The 16,468-nt window shown below is 43.0% G+C and overlaps 1 protein-coding gene across 1 annotated transcript in view; it reads left to right on the forward strand.

Moving 5' to 3' along the window:
- cog4 (component of oligomeric golgi complex 4) overlaps window positions 1-16,468 on the forward strand; it is a 57,564-nt gene that overhangs the window by 17,372 nt on the left and 23,724 nt on the right. The window contains exons 4-7 of the mRNA XM_060838279.1: window positions 4,727-4,901; window positions 6,530-6,723; window positions 7,066-7,171; window positions 7,998-8,155. Coding sequence (XP_060694262.1) covers window positions 4,727-4,901; window positions 6,530-6,723; window positions 7,066-7,171; window positions 7,998-8,155 — 633 coding nt within the window. The remainder of the gene's footprint in view (window positions 1-4,726; window positions 4,902-6,529; window positions 6,724-7,065; window positions 7,172-7,997; window positions 8,156-16,468) is intronic.

Raw genomic sequence — 16,468 nt, forward strand, 5'->3', positions numbered from 1 at the left:
TGGACTTGTGTTGGGAAATGAACCCGGCCAGGTGGTTGAAGTTTCAATCGGGGATTACTGTGGGAATAGTGATCCCAATTCCGTAAGTTTTAGAAAACTCATGGACAAAGACAAGAGTGGCGCTAAAGGAAGAGTGCTAAATTAAAGGAAGGCCAACTATAGTAAGATATGGCAGGAGCTGGGGAATGTGGATTGGGTGCAGCTGTTTGAGGATGAATTCACATTGATATGTGGGAGGCTTTTAAAGAGAGGTTAATGACAGTACAGGAGAGACATGTCCTGATGAAAATGGGAAATAGAAATGGCAAGGTTAGGGAATCATGGATGACAGGTGACATTGTGAGACTAGCTAAGAGGAAAAAGGAAGCATACATAAACTGTAGAGAATTGAAACCAGACAAAACTTTGGAAGAATATTAGGAAAGTAGAACCAATGAGAAGGGAGGAATTAAGAGGACTAAAAGGGGTCATGAAATATCTTTAGCAAACCGGGTTAAGAAAAATCCCAAACCCTTTTAGTTGTATATAAGGAGCAAGAGGGTAACTGGAGAAAGGGTTGGCACACTCATGAACAAAGGAGGGAAGTTATGCATGGAGTCAGAAAAAGGGTGAGATTCTTAATGAGCACTTTGCATCAGTATTCACCAAGGAGATGGACATGATGGATGTTGAGGTTAGGGATAGCTGTTTGATTACTCTAGGGCAAGTCTGCATAAGGAGGGAGGAAGTGTTGAGTATTCTGAAAGGCATTAAGGTGGACAAGTACCCAGGTCCAGATGGGATCTATCCCAGGTTACTTCAGGGAAGTGAAAGAGGAAATAGCTGGGCCTTAACAGATATCTTTGCAATATCCTTGAACATGGGTGAGGTCCCGGAGGACTGGAGAATTGCTTAAGCCCCCTTGCTTAGGAAGGGTAGCAGGGATAATCCAGGTAGTTAAAGACCTGTGACCCTGATGTCAGTGGTAAGGAAGCTGCTGGAGAAGATACTGAGGGATAGAATCTATTTACATTTGGAAGAAAATGGGTATATCAGTGACAGGCAGCATGTCTTCCCAACTTAATAGAATTCTTTGAGGAAGTGACAAAGTTGATTGCTGAGGGAAGGGCTGTAGATGTTATATACATGGACTTCAGTCAGGTGCTTAATTATGTTCCCCATAGTAGGCTGATGGAGAAAGTGAAGTCGCAAGGGGTTCTGGGTGTTGCAGCTAGATAGGTAGAGAACTAGCTGGGCAACAGGAGAAAGAGTAGTAGTGGAAAGGAGTTTCTCAAAATGTGACCAGTGATGTTCCACTGGGATCCATGCTGGGACCACAGTTGTTTGTGATTATACATAAATGATTTGCAGGAAGGTAGAGCTGGTCTGATTTGTAAGGTTGGTGGAGTAGCAGTTAGTGAAGGGGACTGTCAGAGAATGCAGTAGAATATAGATAGATAGATAGATTGGAGAGTTGGGCGGAGAAATGGCAAATGGAGTTCAATCCGGGCAAATGTGAGGCGATGTATTTTGGAAGATCCAGTTCAAGAGTGAACTGTATGGTAAATGGAAAAGCCCTGGGGAAGATTGATGTACAGAGAGATCTGGTGTTCAGGTCTGTTGTGCACTGAAGGTGATAATGCAAGTTGACAAAGGTCAATAAGATATATGGAATGCTTTCCTTCAGACGAGGTATTGAGTGCAAGAGTTGGCAGATTATGTTACAGTTGTATAGGACTTTGGTTTGGCCGCATTTGGAATACTGCCTACAGTTCTAGTCGCCACATTACCAGAAGGATATGGATGCTTTGGAGAGGGTGCAAAGGAGATTCACCAGGATGTTGCCTAGTATGGAGGTGCTAGCTATGAAGTGAGGTTGAGTACATTAGGATTATTTTTGTTAGAAAGAAGGAGGTTAATGGGGGACTTGATTGAGCTCTACAAAATCATGAGAGGTGTCGATAGATTGGATAGCAAGAACTTTTATTCCCCAGAGTGGGGGACTTATGACCCTTAGTAATTGAGTTCATGGATGGTAGGTGCCTGGAATGCATTTTACGCGGAGGTGGTGGATAGTGTCATTTAAGATCTATTTGGACAGATAAATGAATGGGCAGGGAGTGGAGGCATACAGACCTTTGGAAAATAGGCGACAGGTTTAGATGGAGGACCTGGTTCGGTGCAGGCTTGGAGGGCTGAAGGGCCCGTTCCTGTATTGTAGTTTTTTTTGTTGTTCTGTGCATTAATCAACTTGAACTAAATTTTTCTGTTTCAAAATCTGGAGAGTTGCTGGAAATAGTTAGCTGACTTGGCAGCACATTCTGAGGGAGAAACAAAGTAAATGTTTCAGGTTGATGATCTTTCACAGAACTGACAACAGTTAGATGGTAACAGGCTTTCAACAAGTACTGTGACAGAAAAGGGGATGAAGGGTGGGAGGATATTGCCTTCTCAACATTGTGCTCCACAGGCACACGCAGTATTCAGAAAGCTCTAGAATTGCTGTCAGTGATTTGAAATATCGTCAATATTGACCTTTCCCCACATCTACACTTTCCTTCAGTTTATGGATTGCCATCCAGGAGTGGAAATGCTAGCTGCTTTCCTTCGTTGCCTTCCTTTATATGTGGGGTGTAATGCAAATTGCAGCATTTCAACTATGCTGCCCACCAGCTCAGCTGAGATCTTATCCTTAGAATCCACATGGAGTCGTCTTAATCTGTGACTCATTACCATGTCAAGCTACTGTTGCTTTATTAATTCAAAAGCAATGTCAGCAAAATAAAATGAAATGAATAGCAAGTTCTGAATCACATTAAAAAATAAACATTTTTGCAGTATCCCAGGTTGCAGATTCAGTTGTTGTATTGTTAATGGCCTGGGAATGAACAAATGATCTTATTGTTGCATGTATTTGGAAAATACAGTGAAAATTGTTGTGTTACCACAATTCAGCGCCATAAAAATTAGCTTCTCCAGCTTTGGTCCAGGGGCTACTGTGAGGTTTAGAGGTGTGAATTAAAACAGTAAGAGGAGATCCAAGATGGCGGCGACTCAGCAAGTCTGAGTCTACAGAGCCCTTCCCAAAACCTGGGTAAAGTGGGTTTCCTGTCCCCACCACACTTGCCAAACCACCCAAAAAATTTCTTTAATCTTAATTAGCTGCTGAATACTATATTTAAATAGTCTAATACTGAGTGGATAATGAGTAAATCAAAGGGACCCCGCAGCTCTCAGAAAACAAAGACCCCTCCCCCACCCTCCTCTCCTCTGGCTGCAGCTGATGTAAAAACAGGCCTTATAGAGATGATTGCTAGACTGGAATCGACACTCGTCAATTTCATCGCAGAATCCAGACAGAGATGGAATGCATTCGAAGAAAAGCTGCAGAAACAGAATCAAACCATGGAAGAGCTGCAGGGCCGAGTGGAGGGGGTGGAACTAAAGGCCACGACCTCCGAGGCTGCAGCTCAAACAGCTGCAGAACAGGTGAGAGCTCTGGAGCAGAGAGTCAGGGCCTTTGAAATTTACATGGATGATATTGACAACAGAAATCGGAGAAAGAATATTCGGCTGCTGGGCCTTCAAGAGCAAGAAGGGAAAGAACAGTTAGTAGCATTTCTGGAGCGATGGCTGCCGCAGATTTTAAACCTGGGGGCTGAAACTGACCGGGTAAGGGTGGAGTGGGCCTACCGGGTCGCAGTACGCGGATCTGGCCCAAACCAGCGCCCACGCCCGGTCCTGTTCCGGCTGCAGAGTTATAGGGAGAGGCAGATACTCCTGGATGCCTCCAGAAAGCTTGGAAAGGATCCTAAAGCTATGATTCATGAAGGATCCAAGATTATGTTATTTCAGGACTTCTCCCCGGCTTTGGCACGAAGAAGGAAGGCGTTTGATGAGGTGAAGAAATGTTTAAGGGACTTAGATATTCAATACACCTTACGCTACCCAGCGACGTTATGCTTTACCCACGAAGGATCCGAGTATAATTTTAGATCATCGGAAGAGGCCAAGAAACTTTTAGACTCGGTTAAATAAATCGTAAGAGACAATTTATGTTGGCTTGCCTCTCCCACACTCCGTGGGGAGAAATGGTTACTTTATTCTACTTTACTTTTGCCTCTGGGAGCGGGGTTGTCTTCCTTGCTATGTTATTATACTTAACTGTAATCTGTTGGAGTTGTAATTTTATAGTTATGTGTGTTTGTACGTGGTATTGATGCTATTAGATATACTCAGGTATGGGTGGGGTGGGGTGGGGGTGCGGCGCTCACTGTTAACTCTAGCTCGGTATTATATCTAAATCCTATTAAGGAGCGCCCGGGTCGAGGGTGGGACACTGTTTGGGAGAGGATATGGTCGAACGTTGGAAAGGTAGTAAGGCCCCCTGAGAACAAGGGGGAAGATCTCCATTCAAACATGTTTAATTTTTTTTTGTTTGTTCTTATTGTTTGGAAATAGCTTCCTTTTAATCATACTGTTATGAGTGTATTAGAGAACATTTTCTCTTATTTGAAGGATGTAAGCGACTCAACTATACACTCTGGATGATTGTGGATTAGTTGAATTTTGATGATTATATATTTAAGATCTATTTTTATATTAATGTTTGTGCTTGAAAATTCTGCTTATTTTTGTAAATTTGTCAAAATGTTAAATTCCCAATAAAAATATCTATATAAAAAAAAACAGTAAAATAGCACCCAGAGGCTCAGTGTGATAATTGTGGTCTGTCTGTACCTTGCAGAATCGGATTTACCAGGCCATTCAGCGAGCTGATGACATTTTGGATCTGAAATTCTGCACTGATGGTGTACAAACAGCTCTGCGCAATGAGGACTATGAGCAGGCAGCAGCACACATCCATCGATACCTGTCACTCGACAAATCTGTAATTGAACTGAGTAGACAGGGCAAGGAAGGTGAGGACTCACAAACAGCGACTCACTTAAGATTCCAGCCACAAAGCTAAAATGGGTTCCGTCTTTAATTTCTTGCTTAAACTGATTGGATTTAAATCCTCCTCCTCCTTGTCTTTTTTTACATGTAATTGTTCTGTGCAGCATCAATCCAGAACCTAGTGCTGAGCCCACAATTAAGTAGAAATCAGGTAGGTGAAGGCAGAAACACTCTCCAGCCTGAAGTAGACAAGGGATTGCTTTTGCAAATAGACTTTGGTGCTGAAACACCGCACATAGAGTCTTGTAGAAGTATTAAGAACTTATACTTGACAAATTCCAAAAGGCAGAAGCAGTTCCTAATCAGCAATGAATATGTTTGAAGAGAGCTGTGCCGTGAACGTCTGTACACACGCATTAATTTGTTCCAAGTATGTAGCTGTACACCTCAGTTAATGACATCATTTTAATCTATTTACAATGTGAAAAAACAAAATATATAGAAGGAACTTGTATGGGAGTCAGCTTGATTGTACTGTAGATGTGGGCTAACTATTACGTTAGCTAACAGTGTTATTGTAGACAAACACTGAGCTGGGCTCAGTAAAAGCAGCAATGAAAAATGCCTTTAAATAGGTAATGACCCTGCGTTGTCACTGTGGTTTAAAATGTCACATGAGTGGATAACATGTTTCTCCTTATATCAGTTTAGGTTAATAGTAGAATTTCAGACTTCACCTGACATGCACGTTGTCTGGAGAAAGTAATTTGCATGGAATTTTCATGAGGCTACTTTGCTAGGAATGGATTAAGATAGCTTAACTCAAATAATGTTCATTTGCAGAAGAGAGAAACATAATGATATAATTTTTTTGTAATATGTTAGTAACATTGCACTAAATCAACCAAGCGGCAAACCTGCTGATACTATCTTGGCTGAGAATCATAGTATCCCGACAGTGAGAAAGAAGCCATTTAGTCCATTGAGTCTACACTGAGATCTGAACAGCATCCCAGGCAGACCCAGCAAATTTTCCATGGCTAATCCACCTAACCTGCACGTCCCTGGGGTAATTTAGTGTGGCCAATCCACCTAATGTGCACATCTTTGGAGTATGGGTGGAAATTGGAGCACCTGGCAGAAACCCATGCAGACACTAGGAGAACTTGCAAACTCCACAAGGCTGGAATTGAACCCAAGTACCTGGCTCTGTGAAGCAGCAGTGCTGACCACTGAGTCACCATGCCATCGAAGATCAAATATTTCAGCACTGACCAGGTCACAAACTCTGCACCCTCCTAATCAGAACGGCAAACTATTGCAGTATCTAAATTACAAAATAACCATGCAAAAACGTTCTGAAATCTTCACACATTTAGTTCCATTCTGATAATTTCTTGCATGTTCATTTTGAAAGTGGTAACTCTAGGAAGACAACCTTGAAGAAGGTTCAACAGTAGAACCACTGTCTACCCTTGGAGTGGCACATAGAGGAGTGTAGGAAACTCATTGATGTCAATAGCAAGTACTTTTAGTCAAACTTTAGCACCACAGCTGTGGATTTTTCTGCTTTAAACGGAAATGATTGAATAAATGTGAAATAGGCATTAAGGACCTTTTCTCAACTAATTGTGGCTAAATCTCTTGACAGCCAATATCATCGATGCAAACCTAAACCTTTTGCAAGAGGCAGAGCAGCGGTTAAGAGTGATTGTAGCTGAAAAGTTTGATGTAGCGATCAAAGAAGGTGACCTACCACAAGTAGAGCGTTTTTTCAAGATCTTTCCACTGCTGGGATTACATGAGGAAGGACTGAGCAAGTTCTCTGAGTACCTGTGTAAACAGGTAAGGAGATTGGGAAGATATAAGATCTATCTCTGTTATGGTATCAGAATTTATTTTCTTTTTCAGTTGGGCATTTAGATCAATGTCTATATCTAAAACTTTAAATGTGCGACATAAGTTACTATTTAAATATTTGGTTAGCTTTCTTCGTTCCTCATAGCGTTAAAGTAAAACGGTTTATTGTGTCTGCAATTGAATCAGTTACTCTGGAGGGAGGATAGGACAGTTACAGATTGTACTCAGGCTGAGGGAACTAATTGTTGTATACAGTACTTGGTTTAGATATAATTGTGCTTTAGTTAACTCCTTGTTACCAGCCTGATGTGTTTTCTGTAACTGAAGATTGCAGACAAGGCTAAGGAAAACTTGCAGCTGGCACTGAGCACAGAGATGAGTGATCGTCGAGCAGCTGTTACTTTTGCTGATACCCTCACACTGCTATTTGAAGGTAAGACTCTTTTGGTGAGAAGTAATTAAATAGCTGCACTAGCAGGATCCGCACAGGAGCTTCAAATAATAACCTGTCACTTTCAAACCTGGGGATTGTATCCAGCCTATTTTTTGCATCTTAACTGGCCTACATCTGGTCTGCCTGTGTGGGGGTGTACCTCATAATGACAGTGCTGATGTGGATATGACTTGCACTGACTATGTGACGCATACTGTTGGTGCTTCTGTATTAGGCTGTATCTCACACTAATGTTTCTCCCATTCCAAGAGAAATTTCCTGAACGTTCTTTTTATTTGCAGCATTGCTGTACTGGTTAATCTTTGTCTTTTCTTGCTGGGTAGAATGTCATTCTAAGATGGAAATTGACACACTTCTAGTTAATAATCGGTTGCTGCTAAATTAAAAGTATTTAGAAAATACTCCGGCTGACAGTAAGGGCCTGTGTACAACTCCTTCCCATCCCCACCCACCCAAATGTGGGATTCAGTGATGACAATGCCATTGAACATTAGGGTTAATTACTTCTTTTTGAACATGTCACTGCCTGGCATGAGTGACACAAATGTCCATTCCTACTTGTCGTGTTTCCAGGACATGGACCCATAACAGTCAATTTACCAATAAGCAGTGGAATAGTAGTATCACAGAGAGGTTACATGATGGCTGGTGTGGGAATTGAATCATGTCATATTGGTCTGTTATCTCAGTTTGCGGCTGAGCCACCTGGTTGTTATGGAGTGGAGCAATGTTTACAGTCCATCTCAGTTGTGAAAGGTTTCCGAAGGGTTCATTGCAGAACTCATGCTGTTTCATTGTCTCTCAGGGATTGCTCGAATTGTGGAGACCCACCAGCCCATTGTCGAAACATACTATGGACCTGGGCGATTGTACACACTTATTAAGTACCTACAGGTGGAGTGTGATCAACAGGTTGAAAAGGTGGTGGATAAGTTCATTCAGCAGAGGGATTATCACAGAAAGGCAAGTCAACAATGTGTCAGCACACACTAACATTTTTTGCAATGTTCTTTTGTAGGATACTCACTTGGTCCCATTAAGAAATTATTATAGATTAAAAGAAGACCATTCAGCCAACATGCCGTTTTGAAAGGATTGTCCAATAGATGCACATCCCTGTCATTTCCCAAAAGCTCTACAAATATTTTCCCTTCCAGTACTTTTTAAATTTTCTACTAATTTAATTTCAACCACCCTTGCAGACATTGTATTCAAAATCATAAAAGCTTGTTGCCAACAAAAATGTCCTCATCTGGTGTGCTGGGTGGGAGCAGCAGCAGCAGGTCCGTGAACAACTTGGGTGTGAATCCAGATCTAAGACTCCGGATTAGATCTTAAGAAAGACCAGAAGCCCAAATTATATGTAAACATGTCGAAGTGGTAAAGATTCTTCCTTTGTTTAAAATGATTACCTAATTCCCTTGCTCAAAATGTAATTTTCTTCATCAAATGCCAACTTTTCAACCTTTATAATTGGGGCTGAAAGGAAATATCAGTTATTTGAGTCATTTTGTGCATTGCCAGCCCAGGATCTGTTCTGATGTAAATGGTATGGAAGATGTTACTGTAAGAAGTAACATTGACAACCATTCAGTTGGAGTCGTATAATCTCAAAACTAAAATTGAATTAATTGGCCATAAGTTATAATAATTTGTTTTGTAAATATATTTATTTGCAATTTTTTGAACTTTACAGACATATAAAATTATTGAAAAATACAATCAATAACAAATATCAGTATAATAAAACAAAAAAACACAAATTACAATACAACTACTGTCTACCAACTACTAACCTACCCTATAATACGAAACAAAGCCTAACGCTGTGCAGAGCAACACCAAAAAAAGAAGGAAAAGCAAACAAAAACCCACAAAATACAGAACAGCTATGCTCGGCGCAAAGCTCCCAAACAAAGGAACGGGAGCATTGTATATATACCCGTGTTAACTCAGGAGACTTCCTCCAGGGCCCAGGGCTTGACCAATCTAACCAACCTGGTTAGCCAACCGCCCTAGTTAGGATAACTGACAAATCTATATCCAAATAACTCCAGTAGGGCTGCCATGTTTTATAAAAATGGTCTGTTGTGTGGTGCACCATGTTTGTAAAAAAGTCCAAGGGAATATGCTCCATAATTAATTTCTGCCATCCCAGCAAGCCCGGCGGGTTCTCAGACACCCAATTCATCAGAATATTCTTCCGTGTACAGTATGCAAAAATATTAAATAGTTTCTTCCTGTGCCCGTCTAAAGATGGTAAATTCGGTAGACCTATGAGGAGAGATATTGGGTCTACTTTGACTTCAGTCCTCAATACCCTCCCAATCTCTCCTGCCACAGCGCTCCAATAAACACAGAGCCTGTGGCATGTCCAGAAGCAATGGGTAAGAATACCTATACTTGTATAACATTTGGGGCACACTGAAGATGTCCCTTTTTTAAACTTTGCCAGACGATCTGGTGCCAGATGAGCCCTGTGCAGAACTTTTAACTGCGTAGCACATGTCCTATTACAGATTGAGATCTTTCTAGTATTTTCCCATATGTTCTCTCATGTTTCAGAAGAGATCTCCACTCTTAGCTCTTGCTCCCAGGCCTCTCATAACCGGTTAATATCCTGCCAGGCCATGCCACCCAGCAGGTGATAGAGGGCACTAACCGAAAGGGTGCTTGTGGAATGTAGCAACAATCTCTCTGTATCTGGCTTATAGGGCTTAGTGAAAAAATGTAGCCTTCTTCTGGATGAAATCCCTAACCTGAAAAAGACGGAAAAGATCTCGTAACTGGGTAACCCGTATTTGCAGCTCAGTTGCTCAAAGACATCATAACCTGCCCCTCAAACTCCCAAACTAGAAACTCCTCCCACTGCCCATAGTTTGAACCTGGAGTCCATCATCCCTGGTCGGAACCCTGGCATGCCAACTATAGGTGTAAGTGGCGAAGTCTTGGATAAACAACCCTCACTCTGACGCATCACCCTCCATGCCTTGACTGTACTAATGACAATGGGGTTCCGACAGTGGTCCATAACTGTCCTCATCTTAGCCATAACAACAGGTTAATAAGAGAGCACTTTGCTTGGGAGGCCTCAATATCCAGCCATATTGAGTGTGGATTGTTACCCAATCGCAGACAAAGGACAGCAGGGAACTCAATTGATACCTCCTGATGTCTGGGAAATCAACTCCTCCCCCTCCTTGAGGCAATTGCATTTTAGTAAATTTGATGAGGGGCTGCCCATGATGCCAAACAAAGGAACCAAACCACCCCATAAGCTTCCCTAGCATTGACTTGGGAAACATTATAGGGAGCATATGCATAGGATAAAGCAAATGAGGAAGAACATTCATCTTAATGAGAGATATTCGGCCCAACCATGAAATTGGAAGAGCCTCCCATCTCTGGAGATCTCGCCTAATATTGTCAAGCAAGTGAGCAAAGTTAGTCCGAAATAACAGATCAAACTTAGGGGTAATAAAAGTGCCTAGGTATTGGAACCCCGCCCGTGACCACTTAAAAGGGAACTGAGGGCCACCTTCAACTTCTGGCACGTCCTCAAGGTCCCCCAAAGACACAGCGCTGATGTTGCAAAGTTAACCTTCTATCATGAAAAAGCCCCAAATCAATTGGTGCATTGTATCAAATGGGTATGGAGGTCATCGGGTTCGATACAAACAGAAGGATATCATCTGCATACAGTGTAATCTTGTGTGCCCTCGATCCCACTTCCGGAGCGATTATGTGGACGTTCTAACGAATGGGCTCTGCCAGCGGCTCTATCACCAACATAAACAACAATGGTGAGAGGGGGCAGCCTTGCCAACTACCCCTACCAATCCTAAAATACCCAGACTTCACCCCATTGGTGATGACCGCATGCAGAGGGTGGTGATATAAAACCTCCACCCAACCCAAACTGTTCCAAGCCATAAAAAAGATATGGCCATTCCACCCGGACAAATGCTTTCTCTGCACCTAAGGAAATCACCAACCCTGAATCGATTGTTGCTGACAAGCTTGGACCATAATCAGCAACGTTCTAATATTATTAGAGGACCTACGGCCCCTTATAAAGCCTTCTGGTTCCCTTTAATAATATGGGGCAACACCCTTTCCAATCTCAGCGCCAGGATCTTGGATAGAATCTTGAAGTCTGAATTTAATAGAGAAATGGGCCTGTATGAGGCACAATCCTCAGGAACCTTCCCCTTAAGGTTTAAGGAAATATTAGCTTCTATCAAAGGTTGTGGTAGGCATTCATGCATATAGGAGTGATTGTACATCTCCAACGTCGGCCCTGACAGAATCCCTGTAAACTCCTTATAAAACTCCTTAGAAGACCATCAGGGCCAGGCGCTTTCCCACTCTGAAGCTGCCTCCTGTATGTCCTAAACTGTCAATGAGGCATTAAGGAGAGAGGCCTGTTCCAAGGTTACCCCTGGAAGGTCCAGGTTTTTAAAAACGTCTTCATTTTAGCCCTCCTGTCTTCGCAACCTTCAGAGTAAAAGCTCCAAAAAGCCTGATTAATCTTTTTAGCATCCTATATAAGGACCCGTGCTGTCTCTGATTGCTGTAATGGATTGGGGAGCACGCTTTTTCCTAGTCAGGAACGCAAAATACTTCCCTGGCCTATCCCCATATTCGAACAGCCTTTGTCTAGCAAAAGCAAGTTCTTTCTTTGCGTTTTGTGTCAGTATTGAATTCAAGGCAGCCCAGAGGGCCGCTGTAGCTTAGTCACCGCAGGCCATGCAAAATGTGCCATCTTGGTGGCTTTCAACCGCGTCTCAAGTAGACGCTGCTGTTCCTCCTTCTGTCATTTCCGGCTAGCCGAGTAGGAAATACTAATCCCCTAGCAAAGGCGTTAGCAGTCTCCCACAGCATAGACTGACTACTAGCTGTGCCTGAGTTGATAGTCAAGAATTCCTGAAACTCCTTCAAAAAGTATTCCACAAATTTGGAATCCTTAAGGAGAAAAGGTCCAAACGGCAGTGCCGCAAACCTAGCACTTCACTCTTGGCCTTAACCTCCAAATATACTGCCGTGTGATCGGAGATAGCTATATTCCCAATTTTACAATCCATAATCGAATCCAAAGGGCAGAGGGAGCCACAAAGAGGTCAGTCCTCATGTGACATTTATTGTGGGTTTGAAATAAAGGTGAAGTCCCTGCCGGTAGGGTGAAGACACCTCCAAATATCCACCAGCCCCAACTCCTTGTATAAGTCAACCACCTGCTTGGCCTGTGAAGAAATAGTTGGGGGCCCACAAGGCATTCTGTCTACTGTTGGATCCAAAACACAATTAAAATCCCCCCCCTCCAATAATAATGTGCCATGTTCCAAAAGCACTCAACTTAGAGAAAGCACTAATCAAAAATTTGAGGGGATGCGCCAGAGGACAGTAGACGTTTAAAATGTCATATTCCTCCCCATGTATCAGGGTTTTAAGTATCATAAACCATCCCTGCTCATCTTTCACCTGCTCTAATAATGGTGAACGGAAGATTTTTCTGAATAAGTACTGCCACTCCCCTACTTTTAGTAGTAAGGATGAGAAGAATACCTGGTCATAACCCACCTGTTGTAATTTCAGGTGTTCCCTATCATCAAGATGGGTTTCCTGCAACAAAGCGCTACAAACTCTTTCCTTCTTAAGGCTAGAAAGCACCTTTTTCCTTTTAACAGGCGAATGACTTCCCTTAATGTTCCAGGTGCACCATTTTATAAGACACTTAGCCGTATCCCTTTCAGAGACCCTTGAACCCCTCGGAGGGAGAACCCTGCTTACAAAGCGCTGAGCATAAGTAAATAAAGACTAATAGAATCGAAAAACTATATGTACAAAAACTACTCTCCTATCATAACTATAAACAACCATTACGACCAGAAATCTACAAAGAAAACCAACTATAAAACCTTGAATGGAGGACTCTTCCCCCTGCCCATAGCGGGCATTCACCCTACTCATCCCCTTCTTCACAGCTCCTTCAAACTCGGACTGTGCCCCAGCCTTAGACCAGAAAAAAAAAACAAGGAGATGATCCTTAACAGAAAAAAGACAAAGTCAGGATGAGCACTCCACCCATCCCTGGCTTCATGTCACCCCTACTTGTGACTAAGCAAGAAGCAGAATGAACAAAATAAAGGGGAGAGACAACAAAGAACATTCACAAAAGTTCCCATCAGAAAATCCAGTTATTAGGAAAAATTAGGAACAACTTATTCCAAGGTCTTTTCCCCCTTTCCAAAAAGGAAATTATTAGGGAGAAAGAAAGGAATTTTAAAAAAAAGAAGAGAAAACATGGGGAAAGATAGAAAAGAGAACAAATATTAACCATATTCTTCAGGTCAATTCGTCTATTTTAAAGTGTCCACAAAGTTTTTAGCTTTAGTGCAGAGTCAAATGTATAAACTGAGTCCTCATGGCTGAAACGAAATACTGCGGGGTATCTCATGGAGTACTGGATGCCCAGGTTCATCAGCCTCTTTTTAACTTCATCGAAGGACTTCTCTTTCGAATTACAGCTGCAGAGAAATCCAGGAAAAACATGATTTTTGACCCCTTGTACAGCAGTGTCTGTGGATCTGGAAGCTTCTATGACTTTTTGCTTGTCCTTATGAGTGGACGTGCACTAGCACCGGGCGGGGACGCTGCACTGGCCCCGAGCTGTGCACTGTAACCCGATACGCCCTTTCAATCTGTAGCCTGCTGGACTCTGTGAAGGCCCAAAAACTTCAGCAGGCAGTTTTTAAAGAAGCTGACTGGCTGCTCACCTTCAGGGAGCCTGACAATTTGGAGATTTATCCTCTGATCTCGATTTTCGAGGTCGATATGGTCCCGCAAGGCCCGCACCTCTTGCTCCAGCATCTGGATCCGACTGGATGAGGACTCCGTCACAGCCTTCGAGGCCTTAGTAGGCCCTTCACCACCTCTCCCTGAGGCCCTGGATCTCCTGCTCATGCTTCTGCAGCATGGATGCAATAGGTTGGACCAGGGCACAAATCTCCCCACGGATCTTCTCAATCACAGCCCCAACTTTCAAGGTAAGTCTCTCCATCGCCGCAGCCAGTTCCTGTGAGTCTGTCAGGTCCCTGGGGGGTTTAAGAGAGGCTGCTGTTGCTGCAGTCTCTGGTATGATTGGTGTTGCAGGGGAGTGTCCTCCCTGCTGCTATTTGCTCGCTCCTTTTCCCTTTGGCATCCTTCCCACCCAAATATTAACAAATGTGTGTTCTGTAAGGTTTTAAACTAATAATTCCACCATATGAGTTGGCCAGGGATGGCAAAAAACACCAGTATGCCTTGGCTGTTAGGCAGAGCTGTCTACAGCAGTTCTACAGAATCGCCACCATCTTGCAGAGTCAAGTTTATAACAATAGACAATAGGTACAGGAGTAGGCCATTCTGTCCTTCGAGCCTATATCACCATTTAATATGATCATGCTGATCATCCTTAATCAGTATCCTGTTCCTGCCTTATCTCCATAACCCTTGATTCCACTATCCTTAAGAGCTCTATCCAACTCTTTCTTAAATGAATCCAGAGGTTGGGCCTCCACTGCCCTCTGGGGCAGAGCATTCCACACACCCACCATTCTCTGGGTGAAGAAGTTTCTCCTCATCTCTGTCCTAAATGGTCTACCCCATATTTTTAAGCTGTGTCCTCTGGTTCGGCACTCACCCATCAGCGGAAACATGTTTCCTGCCTCCAGAGTGTCCAATCCTTTAATAATCTTATATGTCTCAATCAGATCCCCTCTCAGCCTCCTAAACTCAAGGGTTTACAAGCCCAATCGCTCCAGTCTTTCGGTGTAAGGTAATCCCGCCATTCCAGGAATTGACCTCGTGAACCTACGCTGCACTCCCTCAATTGCCAAATTTGAGGTCTTTCCTCAAATTTGGAGACCAGAACTGCGCACAGTACTCCAGATGTGGTCTCACCAGGGCCCTGTACAGCTGCAGAAGAACCTCTTTGCTTCTATACTCAATCCCTCTTGTTATGAAGGCCAGCACGCTATTAGCCTTCTTCACTACCTGCTGTACCTGCATGCTTACCTTCATTGACTGGTGTACAAGAACACCCAGATCTCTCTGTACTGCCCCTTTACCTAAATTGATTCCATTTAGGTAGTACTCTGCCTTCCTGTTCTTGCCACCAAAGTGGATAACCATACATTTATCCACATTAAACTGCATCTGCCATGCATCTGACCACTCACCTAATTTGTCCAGGTCACCCTGTAATCTCCTAACACCCTCATCACATTTCGCCCTGCCACCCAGCTTAGTATCATCAGCAAATTTGCTAATGTTGTTAATTAATACCATCTTCTATATCATTAACATGTATCGTAAAAAGCTGCGGTCCCAGTACTGATCCCTGCGGGACCCCACTGGTCACTGCCTTCCATTCCGAAATGGAGCCGTTTATCACTACTCTGTTTCCTATCCGCCAACCAACTTTCAATCCAAATTAATACTTTGCCCCCAATACCATGTGCCCTAATTTTGCTCACTAACCTCCGATGTGGGACTTTATCAAAAGCTTTCTGAAAGTCCAGGTACACTGCATCTACTGGATCACCCTCATCCATCTTCACGGTTACATCCTCAAAAAAATTCAAGAAGATTAGTCAAGCATGATTTCCCCTTCATAAATCCATGTTGACTCTGACCTATCCTGTTACTCTTATCCAGATGTGTCGTAATTTCATTTAATACTAGAGAGAATGACCGTCACTTCTCCCCCCTCAGTTTTCTCTTCCCATCTGCTGAGTGTGGTTTCACAGGTACTGTGCAAGGCCTGGTCTATGTTGCGGCTGGATTAGGGTTAAATGCAGTGCTTTGCTCAGGATGCTACCCAGTAATGTCTGGCTAGATGCATGTACACATCAGAACAGATCCTCACTTGGTGTGGACTTAAGAGCTCAACTAACAATTGTTATCCTGCCTTCATCCATTTTGTTCAATAACGCTGGGTCAACAGTAATAACTTTGGGCCCTGTCAAGCTTAACTAACTCAACACAGACGAGAGATCCAAGCTTGTGTTTAACCACACACTGCACCTTATTATCAAAGTCTAGATTAGAGTGGTGCTGAAAAAGCACAGTAGGTCAGGCAGCATTCAAGGAGCAGAAAAATTGACGTTGTGGGCAAATGCCTTTCATCAGGAATGAAGGCAGGGAGCCTCCAGGGTGGAGCGATAAATGGGAGGGGGGTTGGGCTAAGGAGAAGGTCGCCAAGAATACAATAGGTGGATGGAAGTGGGGATGAAG

This window comes from Hemiscyllium ocellatum, chromosome 17, assembly GCF_020745735.1.
Source record: "Hemiscyllium ocellatum isolate sHemOce1 chromosome 17, sHemOce1.pat.X.cur, whole genome shotgun sequence".
NCBI classification, from domain to species: Eukaryota; Metazoa; Chordata; class Chondrichthyes; order Orectolobiformes; family Hemiscylliidae; genus Hemiscyllium; species Hemiscyllium ocellatum.